Below are 24,366 nucleotides of genomic sequence, written 5' to 3' on the forward strand. Positions count from 1 at the left end.
ATTTTGCCATCGTTGGGGACTTTTTCGATGGGACTAACCCACATTTGCACTATATGGAGAAGAAGATCACGAGAACCTCCCACGGTTAGCTTGACATGAAAGAGACTCTAACCCATGATCCGTCTACCACTGAGGATATTTATCATCAGCACTGTGGTCAGTGCACGCCAAATGCGAATTCGTATCGACCAGCCATAGGTGAGATTCGAACCCGGTTCACCTCATTGGAAGGCGATTGCTCTATCCCCTGAGCCATCGCGACTTGTAGATTTGAAAAGGGGGTTTTACGCTTACTATGTTCAATAAAATCTTGTCCACTTTTGTATAAGTATGTAACAAACATTGATTTGGCCGAATATCAACATTTCTTTCTTCACTAAAACATTATTTATAAATAAGCTTAGTCATTATTGAGAAATATTCAAAACTTAGCTATGGCATTGGTAGGGTGTAAAAGGCGAAAAAAAACTATTATAGTTATCCATCAGAAATATTTAAGATAAACTAACAACTATTACTAGAAACTCTTTTAAAAATGTCATGCTATTATGAAAACGCCCATTAAAAAAAAAGTTATATACAAAAGCGAAACAGTAAAACTCAAAATAAATCTTAATTTTTGAATGAAAAGATAGAGCTACAATGAAAACAGAATCTGGCATCTATCTGGGCTATAATGAAAACAGGAAAAATGAAACAAAAAAAAGCAAAACAAAAGTATTCTCAATATTTAAAACAAAAAGTGTTAACAAAAATAACGAAATCGACCTGCCCAAAAATAAGCTGCACAAAACTTGTGGTTCAGTATAAAGTAATCTACTTTCAATTCTTCATATTTCACTTTTTCATTCGTCTTTCAGAACATAAATATATAAGTTTTAAAGCTTAACAAAAAGGTGTAAGATTTATTTTCGATAATGCACAGTTAAAAATACAATTTTAAATAACTCTTTATTAAATCAACTCAAATTCAAAAAAAATAAATAAATAAATAAATATTTCGCAAAAAATACTTGACCAAATATTTGGCCGAATATTAGGCCAACCGAATATTCAACAAAAGGGTCGAATATTCGTTACATTTCTTCTTTTGTATATACATGTACAAACACAGTTGATGCTCAATACAATGACTAGAGTGATACAAATATTGTGAATATTTAAAATTAGTGTGTTAATATTCCACACACATGGTTCTCACTTAAAGAAAGAAAATTCCCCCACTTATCCAGGTGTCTCAGAAGATGTAAATATGTTTTTATCTATACCCGTACAATTTTTTCATTTGAAAAGTTTGATATAATTATTTATAATGTCAAATATTAGATTTTGTGAGTAAAACAATATCATTGAATGAGGATAGGAAAGATTTATTAAAAGTTTTTTTTGACAACAAATAACTGTAATAGATGTTAGAATGACTTAAAACGAATATAAATAACTGATTGTAATTACTGAAAATTCCAAGACTTTTTAGAATTAAAATGATGATTTCAGGACTGCAGTAATGGGTGGTCATACTAAAGACTGTATTATATAATGTAACATAATTTAAAATGAATTACCTAATTAAAGCTTGAACAATATCACAGGTTATTGTAGGTGAACTAGCCATCACAATAATAGGCTAAAAAAGAAAGTAAAAAAAAGGGTAAATACAGTTTTCTGTAGTCACAACTATACAGATCAGTTGGATTAATTTATGTCAAGAGTAAAAAGAGTTATTTTACAACTTGCAAAAATATAATTTAAAATGTTACATTGAAAACTTACATAAAAGAAGACCAAAAGTTTTTTTTTTTTTCCTACCTTAAAACTTTTTAATGACTGATTCTGGTGTAAGAGATTCATAAATGATATTTTAAAACCCATTTGTGATGGATAAAAGATTTGAAAGAAAAATTTCTCTTATCTGGTATTGGTTAACTGCAACTGTTAAGATGATCTTTATAATAAAAACCTAAAAACATGACAGTTTGTAAAAAATGAGAGACAAAATTCCAAGTTTGAAAAGATCTCTTTTTAGATGATTTCCCTGTGGAGTGGCAACTCTGAACACCTATATAAAGGTTTTTGTGACACCCTAGAAGGACCATTCAAGCATTGCCTAATAAAACATCTGCTTCAGAATAAATTTCAGATACTTTAAAACGTCATCCATTCTTGTTATCTTATCAAATAATTGCAGTCTGTTCTTGCTGGAAATTTCTTCAATACAATGTTTGTAGAGTGTCCATTCTACAGAACTTGTATTTAGAATTCACTTCAATGATACACAACCAATGTAAATAAAGTTGCCTTCCTGTCTCTTAACACTAAACATACCAGAAACCGGTCAAATGACTGCATCGCTTTCTGCATGTTTGGCTTCGTGACTTTTTCTAACAATTATATGCAGCTGGTATTCTATCATTACTTTTTTGTATTCTGTTTGCTTCGAATAATACGTGTCGTCCACCCGTTTCTACCGTGACCGGTCGTTCGATCGGGAGAACACTTTATTGCTTCATAAGGTTATGGGATCAGAAATGACGATGTAATGCGTGTTCGACCTATTGCATTGGATCGATTGTACATTTCTGCAAAGACTGTTGCTTAGTGAGTTCAATCAGAATAACTGTGAATTCAAGAAAGTACCTAACATTTTAGAGTGGCATTTTTGTGTCAGAAAAAGAGACAAAAACTAAATGTTTTGGTAAATAACATATATTTTATTTTGATAGCTTTACTTCATTTCTAACTAACTGTTAGTTTTTACCCAGAAAAATGTCGAAACAATCAAGATGGCAAGAGTTCTTTGAAGAAATAATATTAATTATAAGAATTAAAATTCTTATAATTATATAGGAATAATTATAAGTAGGGTCCGCCTTTGTGAATGTGTGCAAATCGGGTCTGTTATTGCAAAAAAACTTTTTCAAGGTGTTTTTAAATTGTAAAAACATACAAGATTTTGCTCAACACTGTAAAATTATAATTAAAAAAAATTAAATTTTAAAAAATAAACAGCAATTGCAGCTACTAAATTAGCGATGCAACATACAAATATTTGGTATTTATTTAGCCTATACTGCTGAACGCAGAATATTCATTTCGGACGAATAAAGGAAGAAGCGTCTGCCGAAGAAATAATTTAGTTCGTTTACATCAGTCTTTCTCCCCCTTGGGAAGGGTTTATTGATTAACAAAACAATAATAAAGATAAACAAATTTGTGAATGGTCCGATTAAAAGATCAATTATTTTGTGAAGGTTCCGTTTTTATGAAAAGATATTTTGTGAAGGGTCCGTTAACGGACCCAAATTTCTTCTAAACAGACCCCTGATTATAGAACTGCGGGGAAAAAAGGAATATTTACTTTCGCAAATAGGAAATATGAATAAGACCCCAGTCATGTTTGACATGATCGGTAATAAAACAATTGATTTAAAGGGAGTAAAATCTGTCAGCGTAACAACAATGGACATGAGAAATCTCATTTCATCGTAGCCCTTTCTTGCTTAGTGGATGGAACGAAACTAAAACCAATGGTTATTTTTAAGAGAAAAACTTTTCCAAAAGGTATTTTTGTTCATGTCCATGAAAAAGGCTGGATGGACGAAAATGGTGTTAAATTGTGAGTAAAAAATGACTGGCAAATCCGTCCTGGTTGCGTAAGAAAACCAGGAAGCCTTTTAGTGTGGGACATGTTTAGGTCCCACCTTACAGATAATACAAAAAAAAATTTGAAAGAATGTAACACCGATATGGCAGTTATTCCAGGCAGATTGATACCATTACTTCAGCCATTGAACGTCTGCTTAAACAAACCATTTAAAGCCACTTTAAAAAAAACAGTGGAACACTTGGATGTTGGACGGCGAGAAAACCTTTACGAAAGAAGGACACATGCGTCATGCAAGTTTGGAAACAGTGTGCGAATGGATATTAAAAGCATGGGATGAAATTAAGCCTGAGATGGTTAGAAAATCGTTTAAAAAAATGCAGCATTTCAAATAATCTGGACGGATCAGAAGATGACTGTTTATTTATGGATGAGGGTAACACAGATGATGAAGACGAAACAGATTGTGATGACGTGCCTGAAGAAATAACGGAAGACGAATATAATGAACTATTTATGTAATAACGAAAATCAATAAAGTATATAGGTAAAGGTATGTTATTTCTTTAAAATAAAAGTATTTTTCTATATTTAAATTTTTTTAATCTATAATTTTTTATATTCGGCGTATACCGCGCACCCGTAAGTTCCAATGTTAATTTTTGGTTAAAGTGCGCGTTATACGCCGGAATATACGGTATACATTAAGTGTTGGTATGTTTAGTGTTAAGAGGACGCACGGAAGAAAATCTCTCTCACCCTCATTACTAATTTAATGCGTAGAAGAAAGAAGAAAAAAAAGAGTTCAAACAAATCTAGAGTGAGAAATGAAGTTTCAAACACTGAAAAGAAATTTTTGAAATTTACAAATGAAAATAAATTATGAGATAGCGTAGGATTGTGCAACAGAGAAGTTCTCTTCGAATAATTTGTTTGCATTTTAACATTCTGAAGAAATTTTTTTTTCAGCAATTGAAACTTCATGACTATCTCTATTTTTGCCTGAACTTACTTTTTTTTCTTTTAAATTAGTAATAAAAGAGTGAGAGAATTTGCGATGAAATTTTTTTTTCTGCAGAATGGCATCCTCTTAACAGTTAAATTGTATAAGCTTTCATAATACCTTAGCCATTAAAGGAATATTTAATTTTCTATTTGGGGCATGTGATATAAACTTGTTAGGCCTGATTGAGTACCACAGCTTAACAGTTTGTTATACAATGCTTTTATTATAAATATTTAATAATAGCTGAAATCCCCATTTTTGTTGTCTCTGATACCAACCCTAAATGATGAAAATTTAAATCCTTAGAAACAGACAATTAATGATTATTGGAAAACTGGACAGAAACTTTATAACAACTCATTCAAAGGGTAACCTACGGATTAATTTCATGACTTACTCTAGGTTTGAATGTTAGGTTTGTAATGAAGGAAAAAGAGAATTTGCGACAAAAATTTTCTTCCACAGTATGGCGTCTTCTTATCTTGATAAAAACATTTTATTGAATAAAACACAACATTTTATTAGTGCATGCTGTACATTATTTAATTGCTGATGTAAATGAGCACTAATGTTATTTATCAAATCTGTAAATGTTAAAATATTTTATCAACAGCCAGATAACGAGAAACATCATGAAAATCTTACTTCTGATGTAACTACAAGTTCCCACAGTAACTGAATATGAGATAACACAGGTAAAAAGCTCCTAAGATAAAAAAAAAAAGGAACAAGATTTATATACGAGTTGAACCTAATTCCGATTAAATTTCATCACATAAAAGGTCATTTTTATCACAATATCAATTCCAATATACATTAATATTACATTATTTTGAAAATATGAATTATTTTGAAATAATATAATTTAGCACTTAGTGGGAATATTCACAGAGCTAATCCACCGAAGACACAGAAAAATGTATTTTTTAACATATATATAGATATATAATATTGGCAGTTATGAGAGCAGGACAAAAAGGCACAGGATTTTAGAAACAGAAATTTAATTTTATTTAATCATCATTATGAGAGAAAGAATATCAAAGTGACACAAAATCATTGTACTCTTCAATAAAAGTTAGGGAAAATCTTCTAAAGTAAATCCGTAAAATGCTTCATTTTAGGGAAATCTTAGTAATTGTTATTGATCTATTAAATAGGGCTAGGGAAATAGTCTTTCCCACGAGTAAGTTGAAGGTATAATAGTTAAAATATTAATTAATACATACTTGAACTAAAAATAGATTAAAAGACAAGATGCGAATTTCAAAGTGTGAGAAAGGGCGTTTAGTTTTGAATCATATATAAAGAAAAGGACTTACAGAAAAGGAATAACATAAAGAGATCAGTTGAAGCTTTTTATGTTACACACACGCACGCACACACACACACAGATATATAACACATAACTCCATTTTCCATTTTGCTTCTGTTTTCATATTTTATAATCTGTGAATCTTATTACGAATATTTTAAATCATTCTTGAAAGAATTTTCATTAAATTTTATTTTCTGTGTTTTGTGTGACATATTTTTTAATTTATGTGTTTTATTTTTAGGGATCTGTCCAGACATTTTGTGAAAGGTTCGTTTTTCGTGAAATTGTAAAAAAATCACGTACATTCTTTCAAGCAGGGTCAGCTTTTATGCATTTGTGCAAATAGGGTCCGGTGATTGCAAAAAACTTTTTCAAGGAGTTTTTAAATTCTAAATAGATACAAGATTATGCTCGGAACTGTAAAATTATAATAAAAAAATTAAATTATTAAAAATAAACAGCAATTGTTGCTTCTAAATTAGAGATGCAACATGCAAATATTTGGTATTTAGCCTATACTGCTGAACGCAGAATATTCATTTCGGACGAATAAAGGAAGAAGCGTCTGCCGAGGGAATAACTTAGTTCGTTTACATCAGTCTTTCTCCCCCTTGGGAAGGGTTTATTGATTAACAAAACAATAATAAAGAAAAACAAATTTGTGAATGGTCCGATTAAAAGATCCATTATTTTGTAAAGGGTCTGTTTTCAAGAGGGTCTGTTTCTGAGTGGTAGCGCTTCGCGCTGTCGTGCCACAGGTCCCTGGTTCGATCCTCGGGCCGAGTAAGGTTGACTGAGCTGTTCATCCCTTCAGTGGGTCGATAAATGAGCACCAAGCATGCTTGGGAACTAAACACTGGGGGTTCTGCGTTCGGCTGACCACCTGACCAGAACATCTGCTTCTGCACCCCAGAGCCCAAGGTCAAGAAAACTGAGATGGGCACAGTAGGCCTTGGCACTCTAGGGCTGTCGCGCCGCTGAGTTTAGTTTTAGTTCAGATGGAAGAATCGTCTGCCGAAGACAAAACTAAATTCCTTTACATCCATATTTCATGTTTTCTGCCCTGGGAGGGGTTTATTCGATTAACAAAACAATAGTGAAGATAAACAAATTTGTGATGGGTCCGATTAGAAGAAAAATCATTTTGTGAAGGGTCCGTTTTTATGAAAAGATATTTTGTGCAGGGTCCGTCAAATTTCTTCTAAACAGATCCCTGATTTTGCTTAAATTCTTCTCATTGTTCTTCACACTATAATATTAATATATTTTGTTACATGGATTACAATGTTAGAAAGCACTTCTTTTTGTGGATATAAGCGTGTGAACTAATTCCGAGATTACATCAATTAATTAATTTTGTTTCTCAGCTCTTTAATATATTTTTAATTTTTTCCTTTAATATATTTTATTTTAATAATTTCTCTTCGTCTTTTCATTAATCTTTAGTGTTTTCCATGTTTTCTAAATATTTTTTAACTTTACATACATTTATACAGTGGAATTCCGATTTTACGTTTTTTGCTTGACTAGCATAAAAAAAATGCACGAAGGGGGATAAGATAAAATCGAATTAAAAGAAAATCTTAGCATATTTTTCAAAAATCGTTGAGCTACTAAAAATATGTAATCTTTACATGTTTTTTATTTTTAGAAAACAATATACTTTTATCGCTTTTTATGTTTTTAAACTCAGTTCTTATCTTCATCATTTACTATCTATTTCATTACTATTATTGGGCATTGAATCAGCAACACTTCAGAAGATCTTCAGTCACACAAAGGCCCCCATTGGATACCGCTTCATTAAATCCACTTGTGATGTATTTTAGTAGACACTATCCAATGCTGTAGAAATCAAATTCAGAGCTTTCAAAAAATTTCTTTTTGCTTTAGAGGCATTTCACAGGAATCAAGAAAAAGAAATGATTGCTTAGTTATAACATTCTTTATGTGATTGTTTCTCATATTTCCTTCAACCATCATCTCTTGATTTTAACTTAACCCCTCTCACAGACAAAAGGGCAATAGGATAGAATAGAAAGAAAAACACCAAAGTGCTAAATAAAAAGTATCTTTAAAAAAAAGAAAACCCAGATGGCTTGCCCAAGCTTTGTAGAGAAAAAAATAATTTTGATCAGTTTGAAAAAGGCAAAAAGCAGGATTTTTTAATAAGGGTAACATAAAATCCAAGATAATTTAACCTAATTGGTAAAGGAAATTTTCATGGAGCAGCAGAAAATGACATAGGAAGCGAGATAGAAAACAAAATGGACAATGTGTTCCATTGTATATACAGTTGAACCCGTTTATCTCAAAAACCTCTATATCTCGACATTTCTAAAATTCACTACATTTACAATCTAAAGTCAATGTATTTTCCACGCTTACGTTGAACATTTCTTTTCAAAACCTCCGTTTCTCGAATCTCTAATAATAGAGCACAAATATCTAAACAACATGACTTTCTTTATCAGTAGAACTTGCAGGCGGAGACCCACAGGAAGTAGAGATGAACAGGTTGGGGGCTGTTTCTTGGAATTTCGAACTCTGTCCCTGCACTCGCTTAACTTGAAAAGAATACAATGATTCTGACAGTAAGTGAGGGGTTGATGAGTAGTGACCACCAGGGGTTTAGAATAGAAATGCATTTTCAACTCAAAATTGCAACCAATGGATCAAAGGATAATTAGGAGTTTTAAAAGGAACTATAGAAAACAATTGGTACGCAAACTTGTAGATGCCATCGATGAAAAAAGTTCTCTTCCAAAAAATAAATGTGGTTGATGCTATCAGAATGACTGTTTTGCCTGGAGAAATGTGTCGCCAAAAATTATCCAAAATGATTTTAAAATGGCTGGTTTTAAGAATAGCTGTGAAGATGATGAATGAGAGGTTGAAGGCATCAGTAAAGAAGAAGAAACTGGTGATGCTGAAAATACAGTGCTAGATTTGCAAGAATGGAATGCAATAAAATTGAGATTTAGTGTTGAAGTTAATTTTGACGATTTTTACAAGTGGATAACTGCCTGGCAACATGCAGAACATTGGTAGATGCGAAAATCATAGAAAATGCCAAAGGAATATCAGTTGAAGAAGTTGAAAATCATATTGATGAACCAAAAGTGAGAACAAAACAAGCAGAAAAAGTTGTAGAACTCTTACAGACTTTCATTAAATCCTAAGAAAATATTGGCTGTTAGGGATTTGCTGCTCTTTCTAACCTTAAAAGAAATATTTAAAACAAAGAAGGTTAGACATCAATAATATTTGAAAAATTATTTTCAGAGTTAAATGTATGTTAAAAAAATTTTATGTAAATAGATGTATTTACAGAAATGCTTGCATTTTTTTACTAAAAAGAATCTAAGTACTTTTAATAGAATTTCTTAATTACATTTTTTAAAGTACCGGTATAACTCGAAACCTCTTTATCTCAAATTTTTTATCTTTCCCGTGAGATTCGAGATAAACAGGTCCAACTGCGTGTAAATATATATCACTTAAATCGGTTCACACTTATTTAGGTGATTAGACTTTATACACTTTAAATGACTTAATTTAAATTATTTCATCTAGACCAAATAAATATAAATAGTTGAGCTTATTTTCGATTTAAATATTTAACAAAAATAAGTTAATGTTGCATTTTTATTTTTTAATGCAATCCTATAAAAATAGAGAAGTCTAAGTTGTTGGCCTACCTTTAACAGTGTAAAAAGAATGAATATGAGAAATAAATTAACCATAATAATAAATGAAAAGAAATCAAAGCCTTTAATAGCCTTCAGTCTTCAGCAAATAAAATCAGCATTCTTATTTTAAAAAATATAAGTAATAAATAATTTTTAAATGATAAAATGTTAAAAAAAATCCTCATCCTGAAAAAAAAAATAGTTGAATTTGTATTTGAAAAATAACATAAAAATTTACTTTAGATTTCATCAACATAAAATATTTATGAAAGTATTTTACTCATGTTCTTCCAACTATAGTTGGAATTACTAAAAACATGATACATGAAAATATGGCTGTAAAAATATGACTGAACTTACTGAAAGATGTCTACTTCATATGAAGAAGGGATATTGATTTTTTCATATATTTGTACCTGAAAAATCACATCTTTAGTAGGAATTTAAACAAAGAGGAATAATATGAAACACTGACATGAAAATTATTGTTCTCAGATAAATAATTTTACAAACTACAAAAGTATAAATGTATAGAAGTTAAAAATATCGATAAAGCATGGAAAATATTAAAGATAAGAGAAAAATTATTAAAATAAAATAAAATAGCTTGAGAAAAAAATTAAAAAGCTGGAAAACAAAAAATGAAAAAGATATAATCTCTTCACCAGGTCGCACGATTATATATCTGCAAAAAAGAAGTGCTTCTCTAATATTGTTGTCAATATAGCTAAAGCAAAATATATCAGTACAATAATATGAGAAGCACTAAAAAAAAGTGTAAACAAAATAGAACACATTAAGTAAAAAATATATCACGTAAAAAACAGAAAATAAAATGTAAAGAAAAAACAGAACAAAACACAAAATGATAACTACAAAGTGAGTAGCGAATTCAAATTAACTTACATTAAGCGGAATTTTCAAGAATGATTTACAATTTAATATAATGTTATTTCTCTGTCATCATTTAAAACTCTTACAATTAGAATTTACAAACGGCATTTCACTTCTAACTTTAAAGAATGCAACATTTGTTATAATATTCTTTAATCTAAAATTAAAAGTCTGCCTGATAAGTTTTTCCCCTTAAAAAAATATGAAACTTCTCAAACTATTTTAGCCTATCATAATTAATCACTGTAAGATGATGTTACGGATATCTTGTAAGATTTCCGTAACATTTAATGGAAATTTTGATTCTTTGTGGTTCCCTCTCTAATTCATAATGCCTAAATTAAAAGTGATGTACAATTCCTTACCCTTCAATATGTCATGCATATACAGTAGAGCCCTGATTATATCAGTTCCCACTTTAACCGAGCTATCAAATATTACAAGTTTTCTTTTTTTTCCTTGTTCAAGTTTATTTCTTGTTTTTAAAACTACCTCCAAAAAAATTAGGAATATTATCTTCCAAACACTCAGGAAAACAAAATTCAACAACTTGGTCCAATGAAATAATAGTTAATATCGTCAATAATGAAAATGAATCTAGCTAAGATGATAAAGACGATGAAAATCAACGTATAAAAATCTCTCATACACATGGATTAAAAACTATCAAACGTGCAATAGAACAACAAGAAGAGGCAACACCAGCATTCCTGCTATCCCTAAAAAAATAGTGAAACATTGCCGCAAAAAAGCGCCAAAGTAGTGTAAAACAAAAAAGATCAAGGACTTTTTTTAAGTAAAAACTCTTTCATTCTCCTAAAATATGCTCTTTAAGAGTTTTTAATCAAGCTTTTTAATTATAATATGAATTGTAAGAGGTGTACTTGTATAAATTTTGTATTTTTTAAATATATTACATTTATATCCACTTCTTCCTTTTTTATACTCTTTGCTTTAACTGGGTTTTTCGGTTATCCGAGATAGCCACGGTCCACATTAACTCGGGTAATCGGGACTCTATTGCATATGTGTATATAATATACATGAGGGTCATTTTTCAAATAAGAAACATTTTGTGATGGAGTAAAGGAAACTTTACAGGGTTGCCTCTCAAATCTGAAAAAAAAATCCCCTGTGTTTTCCCTGTACTTATCATACACAATATATTAAGAAGAAACAATTATTCTGCTCTTGAATGAGATATATTAGAGTAACTATATTAGTTCCAAAAAAAAACTTACATTAGCCAACACAAAAAGATCTAAAGATTTTTTGATCCGATTTCAGAGGACGGAAAATGACGTCTGAAATTGAGAATATCTTGCAAAATGCAGCATAGTTGCATACGAGAGTGTAAGTATCTCGTCGAAAGCGGCTCGGTAGATGCACATCCGGACTCGCAAGTATTTCATCACGCACAATGATTGGCTCTTTCGTATGCTACGGAGCGACGGTACGCCGAAACGGATTGCGGTTGATTGAACTGTGAAAAGGCTGAACAGAACAATGTGAAAAGCACGCTTTTGCATAATACGTAACGAAAATGGACATGATAACAAAAAAGAATCTCATTTTTGATAGGGAAAATTGATCACTTCTTAAAAACGCTATGCACCATGTTATCATTTAATACAAAATAATATTTGTGTTGACATTTTAACATTGGCCAGACTATAATTATCTGGTCAAAAGTATCTGGTTGTTATGGGGGGCATAAAATAATGTGGGTGGGAGATGTGTGTGGCTGCACTTCCATTCACACATCGAGGCTTTCACATTCAAAAACTGCCTTCTCAGAACAACTTTGAGAGGAATTAGAGAGCACAGGGTGCGTAGCCAAATTAAACAACAAAAAATAAACACCTTTTAAGCACTTTTCAAGCAATCAAAAAATACTTTTAAGCACTTTAAAAAAATATAACTAGGCAGGGTTTTAAAGTTCTCGACAATTGACAGTTTTATCTTGTTTTAATCGTCATGTCAAAAAAAAAAAAAAAAAAAAAAAAAANTTTTGGCATTGTTTTTGACAATTGTCAAAAATCATGAAATTTTGAATCATGTAAAACGAATGGCGTTTTCATACGCTACGGACTGACAATACGCCGAAATAGATTGGGGTTGAATGAATTGTGAAAACAATGAATAGAACAATGTGAACCGCGTCTTTTTGCATAATTCGAACCGAAAATCAACATAGTTAAGGAAAAATTTCATTCTGAAAAAAGGGAAATTAAGCACTTTTTAAAAACACCCAATGAAAAAAGCACCTTTAAGGCTTCTTAAAAAACAAAAATCAAAAATAAGCACTTTTAAGCACTTTTTAAAAGCGCTACGCATCCTGGAGCAGGTTACATAGCCATCCTCACAGCTGTGGTTATCAAAAATTGGTTTTCCACTCAGAAGGCTGTCTTCGATGAAAATAGGGGGGGAGGGCCAACATTGCGTTAATCAGGAAGCACCATATCACAGGGTGCCCGGATACTAGTGTATACCATCGAAAGAACTACCCTCTGATTGTGTGATAAAATGCATCAACAAAATAACTAGTCTAAACTAAATAATCAATTCTTAGGTAATGCGAACAATTTCATAAGCAACAATCTAGTGGTATATTTTCAAGAATCTTCAGGATACGGCATATTTTTGAACTGAATTGAGATTTCACTGCACAAAATGTATTATATACTATACCAGGACATGCATTTTTTTAATATATCCTAACCATGTATTTGCCAAACTTAAAAATGCGAGAATCCCGATTTTAAAAAAAAAAAGTGAAGATGACTGAACAAAAGCACGATAAATGATATGTAATGCCCATATCGAGAATGTGAATTTTAATTTTTTAGAAGAGAACAAGACTGGCTTTTGTTTCAAGAGATTGAAAATTGTTTTGGATGTGCTTAAAAATACAGTTTAATGAATGAAAATATATTTTTTAATTGTATTTACTATTTTCCAATTGCACCTCATAAAATTTTTAATTCAATCATTGGTGTTGAACCAGACGTCTTTTGAAGTGGGGTTAAAAATGAATATTAGGAGGGCAAAATAATAATTGTAGTTTTTGTCGAAAGAACATAAAGGTGTAGAAATACGAGATTTGATCATAAGCATTTTGGCCTGGTAGTGCATAAGCATTTTGGTCAGTTTAAACTTAAAAACACAAAATATGAATAACAATAGTAAATTGTTCTTGATATTTTATGTTTTTAATTTCTAACTAGTAATCTAATAAAATAGGGTCATAGGGTGTTTTCTTTGCACATATTATACACAATATATTAACCCACTGATTGTTCTACATGTAAAAAGTCATATTCTAACCTGCATAGAAAAACCACTTTTCCCATGTTATTAGATAGGGAAATAGTGTATTGGGGAGAAATGTTCTCCCAATTTTGCCCATTTGCTTAATCGCCAGTGGGTTAACACACAATAACTGTGCTCTTGAGTGAGCTATATTAGGCTAACTATACTAGTTTCAATTGCAGGAAAAACTTAAAGAATAAGGGAACAACATACTCAAAACAAATAATGCTATAGTAAATGAAATAGTTTAGTATAGCTGAAATATCATCCTTACATGTCCTACTACTGCCTTACATGGCACTTTGAGTGGTCAACACTTTTAAAAGAGGAAAATAAGAAATAAAATTCCCTGCATTTTCCCAGTTTGTAGGAAAAAACTCAAAATTCCCTGTTATTTTAGGTGATTTTTAAATTCCCTTTATTTTTCCAGGTTCTCCCTGTGGAGTTGTAACTAAGAAAATATTAAGGAAAAGACTGAAATTTGTAATATGATATTTGTAATTTTTAACTTATTTTTTACTCCTTAGAAAATAGTTATTACATAACTAAATGTAATTCTTATAAGAAAAAGCAAGCGAGTAATTTTATAAATCTGCCTTTTAAACAAAGCTTAAAAATAAAATCCTTAAAATTTAAACCAAAATTAAGTAACTGTCTTTTCTAAATGATTAGCACAGACAAATGTGAACTTTAGAGCAAAATTATCAGTTTTGTTGTCCGCTGAAGAACAAAAACTTGAAAGTAATTTAACTTATTATAAGTTAATGAAATTTAAAATAACTATTTCTGTATCTTTATATATTAAAAATTATGATAAAAGATTAAAAAAGTTTTATAGATACTTTTTGATAAAATGAATTTACAATAATTAAAGAAAACAATCCAATAACTTACCGTGTTTTCTTCAGATTCTTCATCTCTGGAGATGGGAGATGATGCATCAATTCTACTAGGTATATAGACCTTCATTAAAAGAAAGGTTAATTCTTTTGTATTTGAGTTGTCTTAACAAAATCTAATGAAATTTCAATTTTTATAGTTATTTCATTTATGAATGATACACTAGCTGCAAGCTCTTGACTGCTAGGTTAATGTTTTTTGTGAAGCCATCACAACACGTGATGTTTGTGAGACTCTCTTGAGTAGTATTTGTGTTTAAAAGAAGTCATTTCAAGAATTGCTCTAAAACACTTGTTACCAACTTTGAAACTTAATCCTAAATGATAATTTGTAAAATGAACTTAATATGCTAACGTGTGACAGTGCATGTCTTGCACTCAGTAATAAACAAGTAAAAAGTGGTCAAATTAGAACAGACAAAAATGAGAGTTCTTTCAAAATCTAGCAACCATGTTTTTTAACAATACATCTCTAAATAACTAAAACAAATTTTCAAATCAAACTCACTAGAATTACTTAATATCATTAAATATCTTATGGATACAGCAGATTTGAGCTCAGAAATTACATAATTTATTTCTTTTATTAAAACTAAGATTATCTGTTTAAATATATTGCCTCACGGGATAAGCCATAGTAAGCAGCTGTATACTTTCTAACTGGAAGCAAAACTAGTCAAGAGCTCGAAATTGTTGTTGTTTACATTTATATTGAAAACACTATTCATTACTGAGATGGTTCTTCTGTTATCCGGAAATCAGAAAACCAAAAAACCGGAACGAAATTTGATAAATTTTAACGCCATTTTTAAAACAAAAAATTTTTTTTTTTCCTCAGAAGATTTTAGGATTTTTCTTTCTTTCTTGAAAGATGTTTACCTTACCATAGTTTTGGAAATAATCACTTCATCATTTTTTCTTTTGAAGATTGTTTCCAAATATATTTTTTTTTAGTTAGGTTTAACAATAAAAAAAACGGCTTTTTGTAGCGATTCAGAAAACCGGAAAAATAAGTTATTCTGAATAGCGATGGTCCCGATCGTTCCGGATAATCGGTTCCCTTCTGTACTAGATATAAAATCTAAAATTAGGATCACATAGCAACAGTTCTGACATAAAAACATTCCATATCAAGTTCAAGTTTTAAAAAAAAACTCACTTGCAAGACATTACCCATCAAGGGAAGACTAAGTGGTAAACCGGGTGCAGGATGTGGCCATTGGTCAATATCATGGCAAGCTGAATCAAAATATTTACAATTAGTTGTCATAAATTAAAATGAAACTTAAAAGTACCAAAAATAAACAAAATAAAAAATCTATGAAAGTTTTAAACATAATTTAATTGATGGCCTTTAAATTTATATATATATATATATATACAGTGCAACCTCGAAAATCCGGACTGCTGGGGGGTTTGGAAGGTCCGGATTTTAGATACCTTACTTAAAATGATAGAATTATCAAAGTTTCGAATTCGCCAGGCCGATCTCGCGATTAAACGGGCGTGCATAGACCTCCGACGTCAATATTTATGTTATAACTTAACATAAATATACACTTTAAATAATAAATAAGAGACATTAAAAATCAAACTCTCCCCATCATTTCCCCCCGTAATCGATCATTTAGATAACATAATATTAGCAATTAAAACTAAAAATATAGGCTTTAAACGCTAGCTGAATTTCAACTTATAACTGAAACAGATGCTTCTAGACTAAACTGTACCAGCTAATACTTATCCTTTTTTGTTGGGGGTTGAAAGAACTTGTCCCCACCTCCTAAGCTTCAAGGTTAAGAAAGAACCAGTTTTCTTTCTTCACAAAGGGGGAAAAGCAAGGTGGTAAAAGAATTCCTCTTCCCACAAGCCTTATCTATGGAAGAATATAGAGGGGAATCCCCTATATATTGAAGAAAATAGAGGGGAATCCCCTTTGTATTCTTTGTTATCTATACAGAGCTGATAAGAATGACTGGAATTTCCTTATCAGCTATGAGCTTTCATTCACTCCCCAGCCCTACCTCTTCATCTACTGCTTCATTGTTGGAGTAGAGATGTGGTTTTGTGCTTTTGCATTCAGATTTTTACTTTAGAGTTTTTTTTGTTTGTTTTTTTGGAAACTTTTTTGTGAGGAATTGGATGTAAGAGTCCGGATTTTAGAGATTTCCGGATTACAGAAGTCCGAATTTTCGAGGTCGTACTGTATATATATATATATATATATATATACAGTGAAACCTCCGTTAAACGGACATTCATGGGACCAAAAAATTTGTCCGTTTATGAGAGTTGTCTGTTTATGAGAGTTGTCCGTTTATGAGAGTTGTCCGTTTACGGGAAAGGTACCCTAATAACGAAATTTAACACCGTAAATTTTTTTCAGAATATTCTCAAAGATGTAGAAATAATTATATAATATCTAAAAGGATACTGTTAATATCTACAAAAATATTTAATTAAACAATAAGGAAGATAAAAAAGAATATATAAAGAAGTTTGATATAAATACATAATTCTGGATGTAGCTACAGATAAATAAATATAATTTTTTTATTAGCATAGATACTCAAGTTAGACATATGATAACAAATAGGAGCGTACTGCCTGTAAGTCATGAGGACCTATGGAGATGATTATTCACTATTGACCAGCTATCAAGTGTCTGAATAAATGTTTCATTTATATAAACACCTCAAAGATTATACTTCTGTTCTCTTTTTTTTACCCCAGTTGTGTTAAATACAGTCTTCAAATTGATAAGAAAATTAAAGAAATTTTCAATGGGGAAGAAGTCATTTCAACTTGAGGGGTCTCATAACCTGTGTGGTCCAGATGAAAAGATCAAAAGATGCCGATGTCAGAATAATTTCAGGAGTGCAGTACCATTTTCTCTGCTTTCTTTACAAAGATAAGGCAAGGTGACAGGAGAAAGATTGATTTTTCGGTGGTGAAATAGCTTAACAATATTTTTAGTTATGGATAAGGCAAAAAGTTTTTTTTACATGCTTTAAAAATGGTGAAAAGTTGCATATTTTTAGCTTGCAATTTATTTAGAAAAATTAGAAAAAGTAGTGTCCGGTTTGTAGAGATAAAAAACAACGTTTCAGGACCAGAATGACTGTCCGCGTCCGGTTACGGGAGTGTCCGCTTTGCGGAGAATGTGCGTAATGGTTTATTCATAGAAGATTCCCGGGGAATTAAAAATATGTCTGTATTGAGAGGCGTCCGTTTTGCAGGAGTGTCCATAACAGGTTTCACTGTATATATATATATAATAAATAAATAAATACAAGAAAACACGAAGAAAGTTAAGAAAAACAATAAGTTTCATTTACCGCGCCTAACTGCAAGTAAACAGAACTCATTAGATAAGTTCAAAATGAAGAATAAAACAAAGAAAAATTATAGACATATGAAGAAAAAAAAGGGGGGAAATAATAAGTAAAAAAAATAACAAACCACAGTTTAAAAACAAAAAAAAAGGATGAAATTTTATTTAAAAAACCGGAAGGAAAAAAAAAACGGAAAAAAAGATATAATCTTTTCTATAAAGATATAAAATCGGAAAGAAAAGATTATATCTTTTTTCTTCCAGTTTTTTAAATAAAATTTAATCCTTTTCTTTTTTCTCTTTTTTTTAAATTGTTGTTTGTTATTTTTTTTACTTATTATTTCCCCCACCCCTTTTTTTTCATATGTCTATAATTTTTCTTTGTTTTATTCTTCATTTTGAACTTATATATAGATATATATATATATTTGCTATTATTCTTAACTTTCAACATATATGACACAAAAATCTATTTTTCTTACTGAAATTTCTTTTTTTTTCTATTTCTAAAGTCTGCAGAGTTTGTGATTTCAAGCATTTTACCAGTCTAGCCATTCAATCGTAACAACCTTCATGAAATAGTCAAAATATTTCTGAGTATTCAGGAATCAGACAAGAAGAGAGAATACCTCAATTCCAGTGACCTCTCCCGATATATGTAAGAATATACGTATATATGCATATATATAGTTCAATTTCTATTTAACAAACTTCCATGTAGCAAATTTCTCAATTGTGAAAAAAATAATATTTTTGAGGAATCCTATTTGTTTGCATTTCATACAGGAATCCATGCCAAAAATCAATTAACGAGAAAGCATTACAGAAATTTCCAAAGCATGGCACTATGTTGTTACAGACCATACTATTCGTTTTGGTATGTCTAAAGCTGAATTCTTTGTCAGCTCAAAGAATTTGGAAAGAGAGGAGGACGATACTCCTTCAGAAGAAAAAAAAAATTTTGGGTACAGCTAAAAGAGAACCACGAAATTAATGATTTTGTACTGATAATTGATTTTTTTTTCTATTGATTCTGAAGCCGCAACCACAGGAACATTAACTGAATCGAATTGGACAGTGCAAAAATAAAAACAATACATTAATAAAATGCGAAGATCAAAAAGATGAAGACAGAAATGATGAAGAAATCACCAAACCTTCATAGGATGAAAAGTTAAAATCATTTGAAACAATTCGATAGTAGATAATAATTTACAAGATGAAGGTGTATGAATTGCTGCTTTAATTTTTTCCCAGTGTTAATGAATTTAAAACCTGTTTTGCGTTTGTGTGAATGGTGATTTTCTATTTAACGAATTTTCCATATAAAGATCCTTTTATTGGGATTTAGCAACTTCATTAAATAGAGGTCCGACTATATGTGTATGCATATATACACGAGGTCTGTTCAGAAACTATCGAGACAGAATGTATTCTATAAATTCCAGAAAACCCCTAGCGGTGGGAGTGTGCCCATCATGCACACGCATATTTCACCTCGTCTCACAAAAATCGGCAGGTCTGTACAGCGCGCTGTTCAGTCACACTGACTTCTTTCATGTGGAGTGTTTGCGAGCGTTCGTCGAAAACAAAAAATGTGTGAAAACGCGGAGCAGGGAATCTGTATCAATTTTTGCTTCAAGCTCGGTAAAACGGACACCGAAACCTATGAGATGATGAAAATAGCATTTGGAGATGAGGCGATGAGTCGTGCTCGAGCAGGGTGGCCACTCAAATCAGATTTCAAATTTTCCTGATTTTTCCAGGTTTTCCAGATAAAAATCATAAAATTTCCAGGTTTTTGTTTCTTTTTTCTTATAAAATGTAGGATGTGTACAAGAAAAGAGTCGATATTATAAAATATTTTATTCAAAATGTTATTTTTTTAACATATCACCTTGAGAAAAATAATTTATTTTGGCAATTTGGCAAGATTTTTTATTTAATTTTCAAATGTTTTAGAGGAAAATTTTGAATCAAAAATCCTATATTGACCAACAAAAGAGTAAAATTAAATATTAATATATAGTTGGTTCTTTAAAAAAAAAACATTTTTTTAAAATATGTTATAAAAGGTTAAAATGAAATAGAAAAAAATTAGCTTAATGCAACAATTGTAACGATTTATCGACAAACATTGCTGTTAGCGATTGTAAAAAAATGTGTGATTGGTTGGTTTGCTGAGAAAAAATAATTTACAGATTTCTTTGAATGGGAGTAGAAAAGCTTTCAGAAAAAGAGTGCAATATAAAATCTATTATTATTAAATTATAACCAACAATTTTTGGAGAATTTTATAAAGTTAAAAATACAAAAACATTTTGTCAAAATAGAAAAAAAAAATAACCACCAAAGTATCGGAACAAACTTGAGCCATAAATGGATTCAGCCCAAGGACAGAATTTAAAAACAGAAGCTAATATCCTAATCCCTTTTTCCACCTCCACCAGAATCTTTCCTAAATTGCACAGTCCCATAGCGGTCAAAGGTTTCTACATTCGTTTAGCAACCGTGGGAGAATTTTATGTGGCATTCTAGTTTAACAGAGCTGTAATGGAGCAAATTTTGATGCAAGCAAAGTATCGCTAAGTTGATGATATTTCAACTGTTTGGCGATACATTTCCGTTTAAAAAAAGTGGGTATAATGGATGAAATAATTTAAATTAAGAAAATTAGTAAATAATTTAAATTAGTGAAATTAAAAAAATTATCAAAGAAAAATTTCCAGCTTTTCTTTAAAATTCCCTGATTTTTCCAGGTTTTTATCCAAATTTCCCTGATATTTCCAGGTTTTTTCCAGTATAAAAAAATTCCCTGATAATTCCAGGTTTTCAAGGTTTCAAGGTTTTCCAGGTGGGTGGTCACCCTGTCGAGTTTTCGAGTGGTTTCGGCAATTCAACGAGCGTCGTAAATCAGTGGATAGTGATCCCCGTTTTGGACGCCCATCCACCTCTCGCAATTAGGACAAGATTGCATAAGTGCAGGCTATGGTGCGTTCTGATTGTCGTTTAACAGTCTGAGAAATTGCACAGGAGTGTGGCGTTTTCATAGGATCATGCGATGAAATTTTGAGAAAGGACTTGAACATGCGCCGAGTGTCTGCAAAGCTTGTGCCGCATCTCCTCACTGAGGATCAGCAATTCCAATGACTGGAAATATCATCTGATTTGTTTCGAAGTGCAAGCGACGATCCGGAGTTCATGAAGATCATCATCACTGGGGATGAGTCGTGGATAGACGGATATGATCCCAGAACAAAGCAGCAGTCGTCACAATGTAAAAGCCCCGGTTCTCCTCGGCGAAAGAAACCACGGCAGGTGCGATCAAAGTCATGTTGATTGTGTTTTTCGATGCAGATGGAATTGTACGTCATGAGTACACTCCCCAGGGCCAGACAGTGAACAAGGAATTCTACTTGGACGTCATGAGGAGATTAAGAGAGGTTGTTCGCAGGGAAACGACCGGTGTTGTGGCGTCCTCTCGCTGGATGCTTCATCATGACGGAACCCCAGCGCACACCAGGGAACAATTCAAGTAGCACATCCTCCTTACTCGCCGGACATGTCACCTCCAGATTTCTTCCTCTTTCCCGAGATTAAGAACGCCGGTTTCTGCACATTGAAACCATAAAACAGAATTCGACGCAGCAGCTTCAGGCCATACCTAACAGGGGTCCGTCTAGGTTTTTCTGACAGGTACCTATTTTGTGAAAATTTAGACGTAATTTGTGAAAAATTAAAAATTATATTAATAAATCAACACAAAAATATGGATTTATCGTTTCTTAGGGGATACAAAAATGAAATTTTAAGAAAAAGTATTTTGTGAAACTACCGTTTTTCCTAAAATTGAATTTGTGAAGGTACCGCTAAATGGTAGTAAATTCAGCCTGGATAGACCCCTGCCTAAGTCTGAGTCAAAGATTTCAAGGACTGGAAACATCGTTGGGCTAAGTGTGTTACTGCTAATGGAGCATATTTTGAAGGAGATTGACTGAAAACCTGTTTATGTATGTATGTTTCTGCATAATAAATTCAGTCTTGATATTTTCTGAACAGCCCTTGTGTAAATATATATATATATATATATATATNCTGGAGAACTTTATTTATTTATTTATATTATTATTATTATTATTATTAACCAAATTATCTGAATCTCACAAAATTGCAATCAAGAATTCGATTAATTGTAAATACAAATATTGTGAATTGTATTTACAATTAATCGTGAAATATTGTGAATGTGTGAGTGAAAAATTACAATGTTAAAAGGAGCCTTTTAAAAGGTGAGTCTCGTATTATATGATCTAGTTTTAATGGTTCTGTCACCAACCACAAGTCCCAATGTTAATAAAATCTTCCTGGAGTGTTATTGAAACCAACAGATTCTCATACCTATTGTTCTGAAATTTTACAGACATTTGAAGGAGAAAAAAAGGAAAGAGTTAACTTAAATTTGAGACAAACAAAAAAAAATTACCTCCTGATAATAATGATTAAGAAGTTTTAAAAAAAAAAGGTGAAAATTTCAATTTGGGGAAAACACCTGAAACATCACATTTTATATTTATGCATCAGTTGATTATAATGTTTCAAGAAACGATTGATGAACCAAAAGGAATGCTAAGTGATACAAATAAAGATCGAAAAACGGAACCGAAGCTAGTTCCAGCATCTGCAATAGGCCTTTTAAAACAATGCAACAGGAACTTCCTACATTCACAGAAAATGCACATCCATTTTTTACAAAAATTTATTGTTTGCACTGAGAAAAAAAAAATTTGAAACTAAAATTTCTTGTTGCTGAAAGAATATAAAAATTTTTAATATTTACTTTACTTTGTTCAGTTTACAGATATCTAAATGAGAAATCTTAGTAGAAACTTTTCATTACACAAAATTATAAAATGAATATAAAAACAAAGTAAAATGAGAAAACAAACCTGATTCAAGACATGGTTCACCATTTGAAAAGAAAGAGGGTGCAATTTTTCCTAAAACTTCGGTAAACAAAGAGACAAGTGGAAGCTTTGTTAACAATACCATAGACTAAAAAGATATGTAAATATTTAATTCAAACCTTTAATGACTTGCAAATAAGCAAATGCAAAATAAGACTCACTTTCTGAAAGTAACCTCTCGGAAGACTCTTGTCTTTCACTTGTCGAAAATACACAAACCCCAGATAATGACAAAAATCTATCTACAATTTTAAAAAATATAAGTTATGACATTAAAAAATACCAATTATTGTACTCAAGCAATTATGACACATACCTGAAGGGGCACCATACAAGATTTGTTAAAATCTTCATGAACTTGAAGGTTGGGTCGTCTAACGGGACACTGCCTCATGCGGAAGTAAAACTGTGTATTTCCCATGCAACCGGAATTCGAGTCTGGAAAGGCCATGTAACATATACTTGCTTTCTGTAAAAGGTTAAATAGTAATGAAAAGAGCAGCTCTTATCAATGGGGCTCTCTCCCCTATATGTTTATGCTTGCGCATGCATATATATATATATACAGTCGAACCACGCTATAGTGAACCTGGGATATAGTGAACACTTGGATGTAGTGAACTTTTTTAGCGGTCCCGTCCGTATTCCTATTTAAATAATGTTATTTTTAACGATTATAGTGAACAGCTTAGAACTTGGAAACTCGGTTATAGTGGACTCAAATTTCATTTCTTTAAATATCTTTTTCAGTCCTCCATCTTTAAACTTGTAGGTGTTGGGACTGAAAATGAATGCATTCCTATAAAATGTGTCATATTACTCTCCTTTATGCTTATCACTTTTAACTATACTGTAATAAATGTCAAACAGATCATTTATCTCATACTCCCCCCTCCCTGACAAGCTTCGCTTTATCTCTTTTCCCCAAGCTTGCTCTAGAACTAGTTAACTTGGCCACCTGCTGAATTTTTGGAATTTTCTTATCTTTTCAAACCATATTCTTTACAAATCACCCCTTGACAATCAAGAAGGGGAACAATTTAACTCATTCTACAGCTGCTCTCTTCGTATTCTTACGTTATCTATTTGAGACAAGATTTTTATTTCAAAAGCAGTGAAAATGGCAAATTCTCTAAAGAGAAAAGCGTTTTCGATAGAGGACAAAGTTAAAATTGTAAAGCGTATTGATGATGGAACCAATCAATCGACACTGTGTAAGGAATTTTGCTTGTCAAAATCTACAGTTTCAAACATTTGGAAAAATCGAAGTGCAATTCTTGCGGCATACGACAAAAACATGGTTTCATCGAAAAAACTGCGTGGAGCTGAAAGAGAAAACGTAG

General features: G+C 31.4%; 1 protein-coding gene across 3 annotated transcripts in view; it reads right to left on the bottom strand.

Moving 5' to 3' along the window:
- Nucleotides 1-24,366, bottom strand: part of LOC107455735 (protein DENND6A) — a 68,428-nt gene that overhangs the window by 39,322 nt on the left and 4,740 nt on the right. For all 3 annotated transcript variants that reach the window (XM_043055283.2, XM_043055284.2, XM_016073413.2), the window contains exons 3-10: nucleotides 23,340-23,492; nucleotides 23,185-23,265; nucleotides 23,006-23,111; nucleotides 15,885-15,964; nucleotides 14,721-14,789; nucleotides 9,981-10,036; nucleotides 5,256-5,316; nucleotides 1,566-1,627 (exon numbers count right to left, since the gene is read on the bottom strand). In XM_043055283.2, coding sequence (XP_042911217.1) covers nucleotides 1,566-1,627; nucleotides 5,256-5,316; nucleotides 9,981-10,036; nucleotides 14,721-14,789; nucleotides 15,885-15,964; nucleotides 23,006-23,111; nucleotides 23,185-23,265; nucleotides 23,340-23,492 — 668 coding nt within the window. The remainder of the gene's footprint in view (nucleotides 1-1,565; nucleotides 1,628-5,255; nucleotides 5,317-9,980; nucleotides 10,037-14,720; nucleotides 14,790-15,884; nucleotides 15,965-23,005; nucleotides 23,112-23,184; nucleotides 23,266-23,339; nucleotides 23,493-24,366) is intronic.

This window comes from Parasteatoda tepidariorum, chromosome 4, assembly GCF_043381705.1.
Source record: "Parasteatoda tepidariorum isolate YZ-2023 chromosome 4, CAS_Ptep_4.0, whole genome shotgun sequence".
Classification (NCBI taxonomy): domain Eukaryota; kingdom Metazoa; phylum Arthropoda; class Arachnida; order Araneae; family Theridiidae; genus Parasteatoda; species Parasteatoda tepidariorum.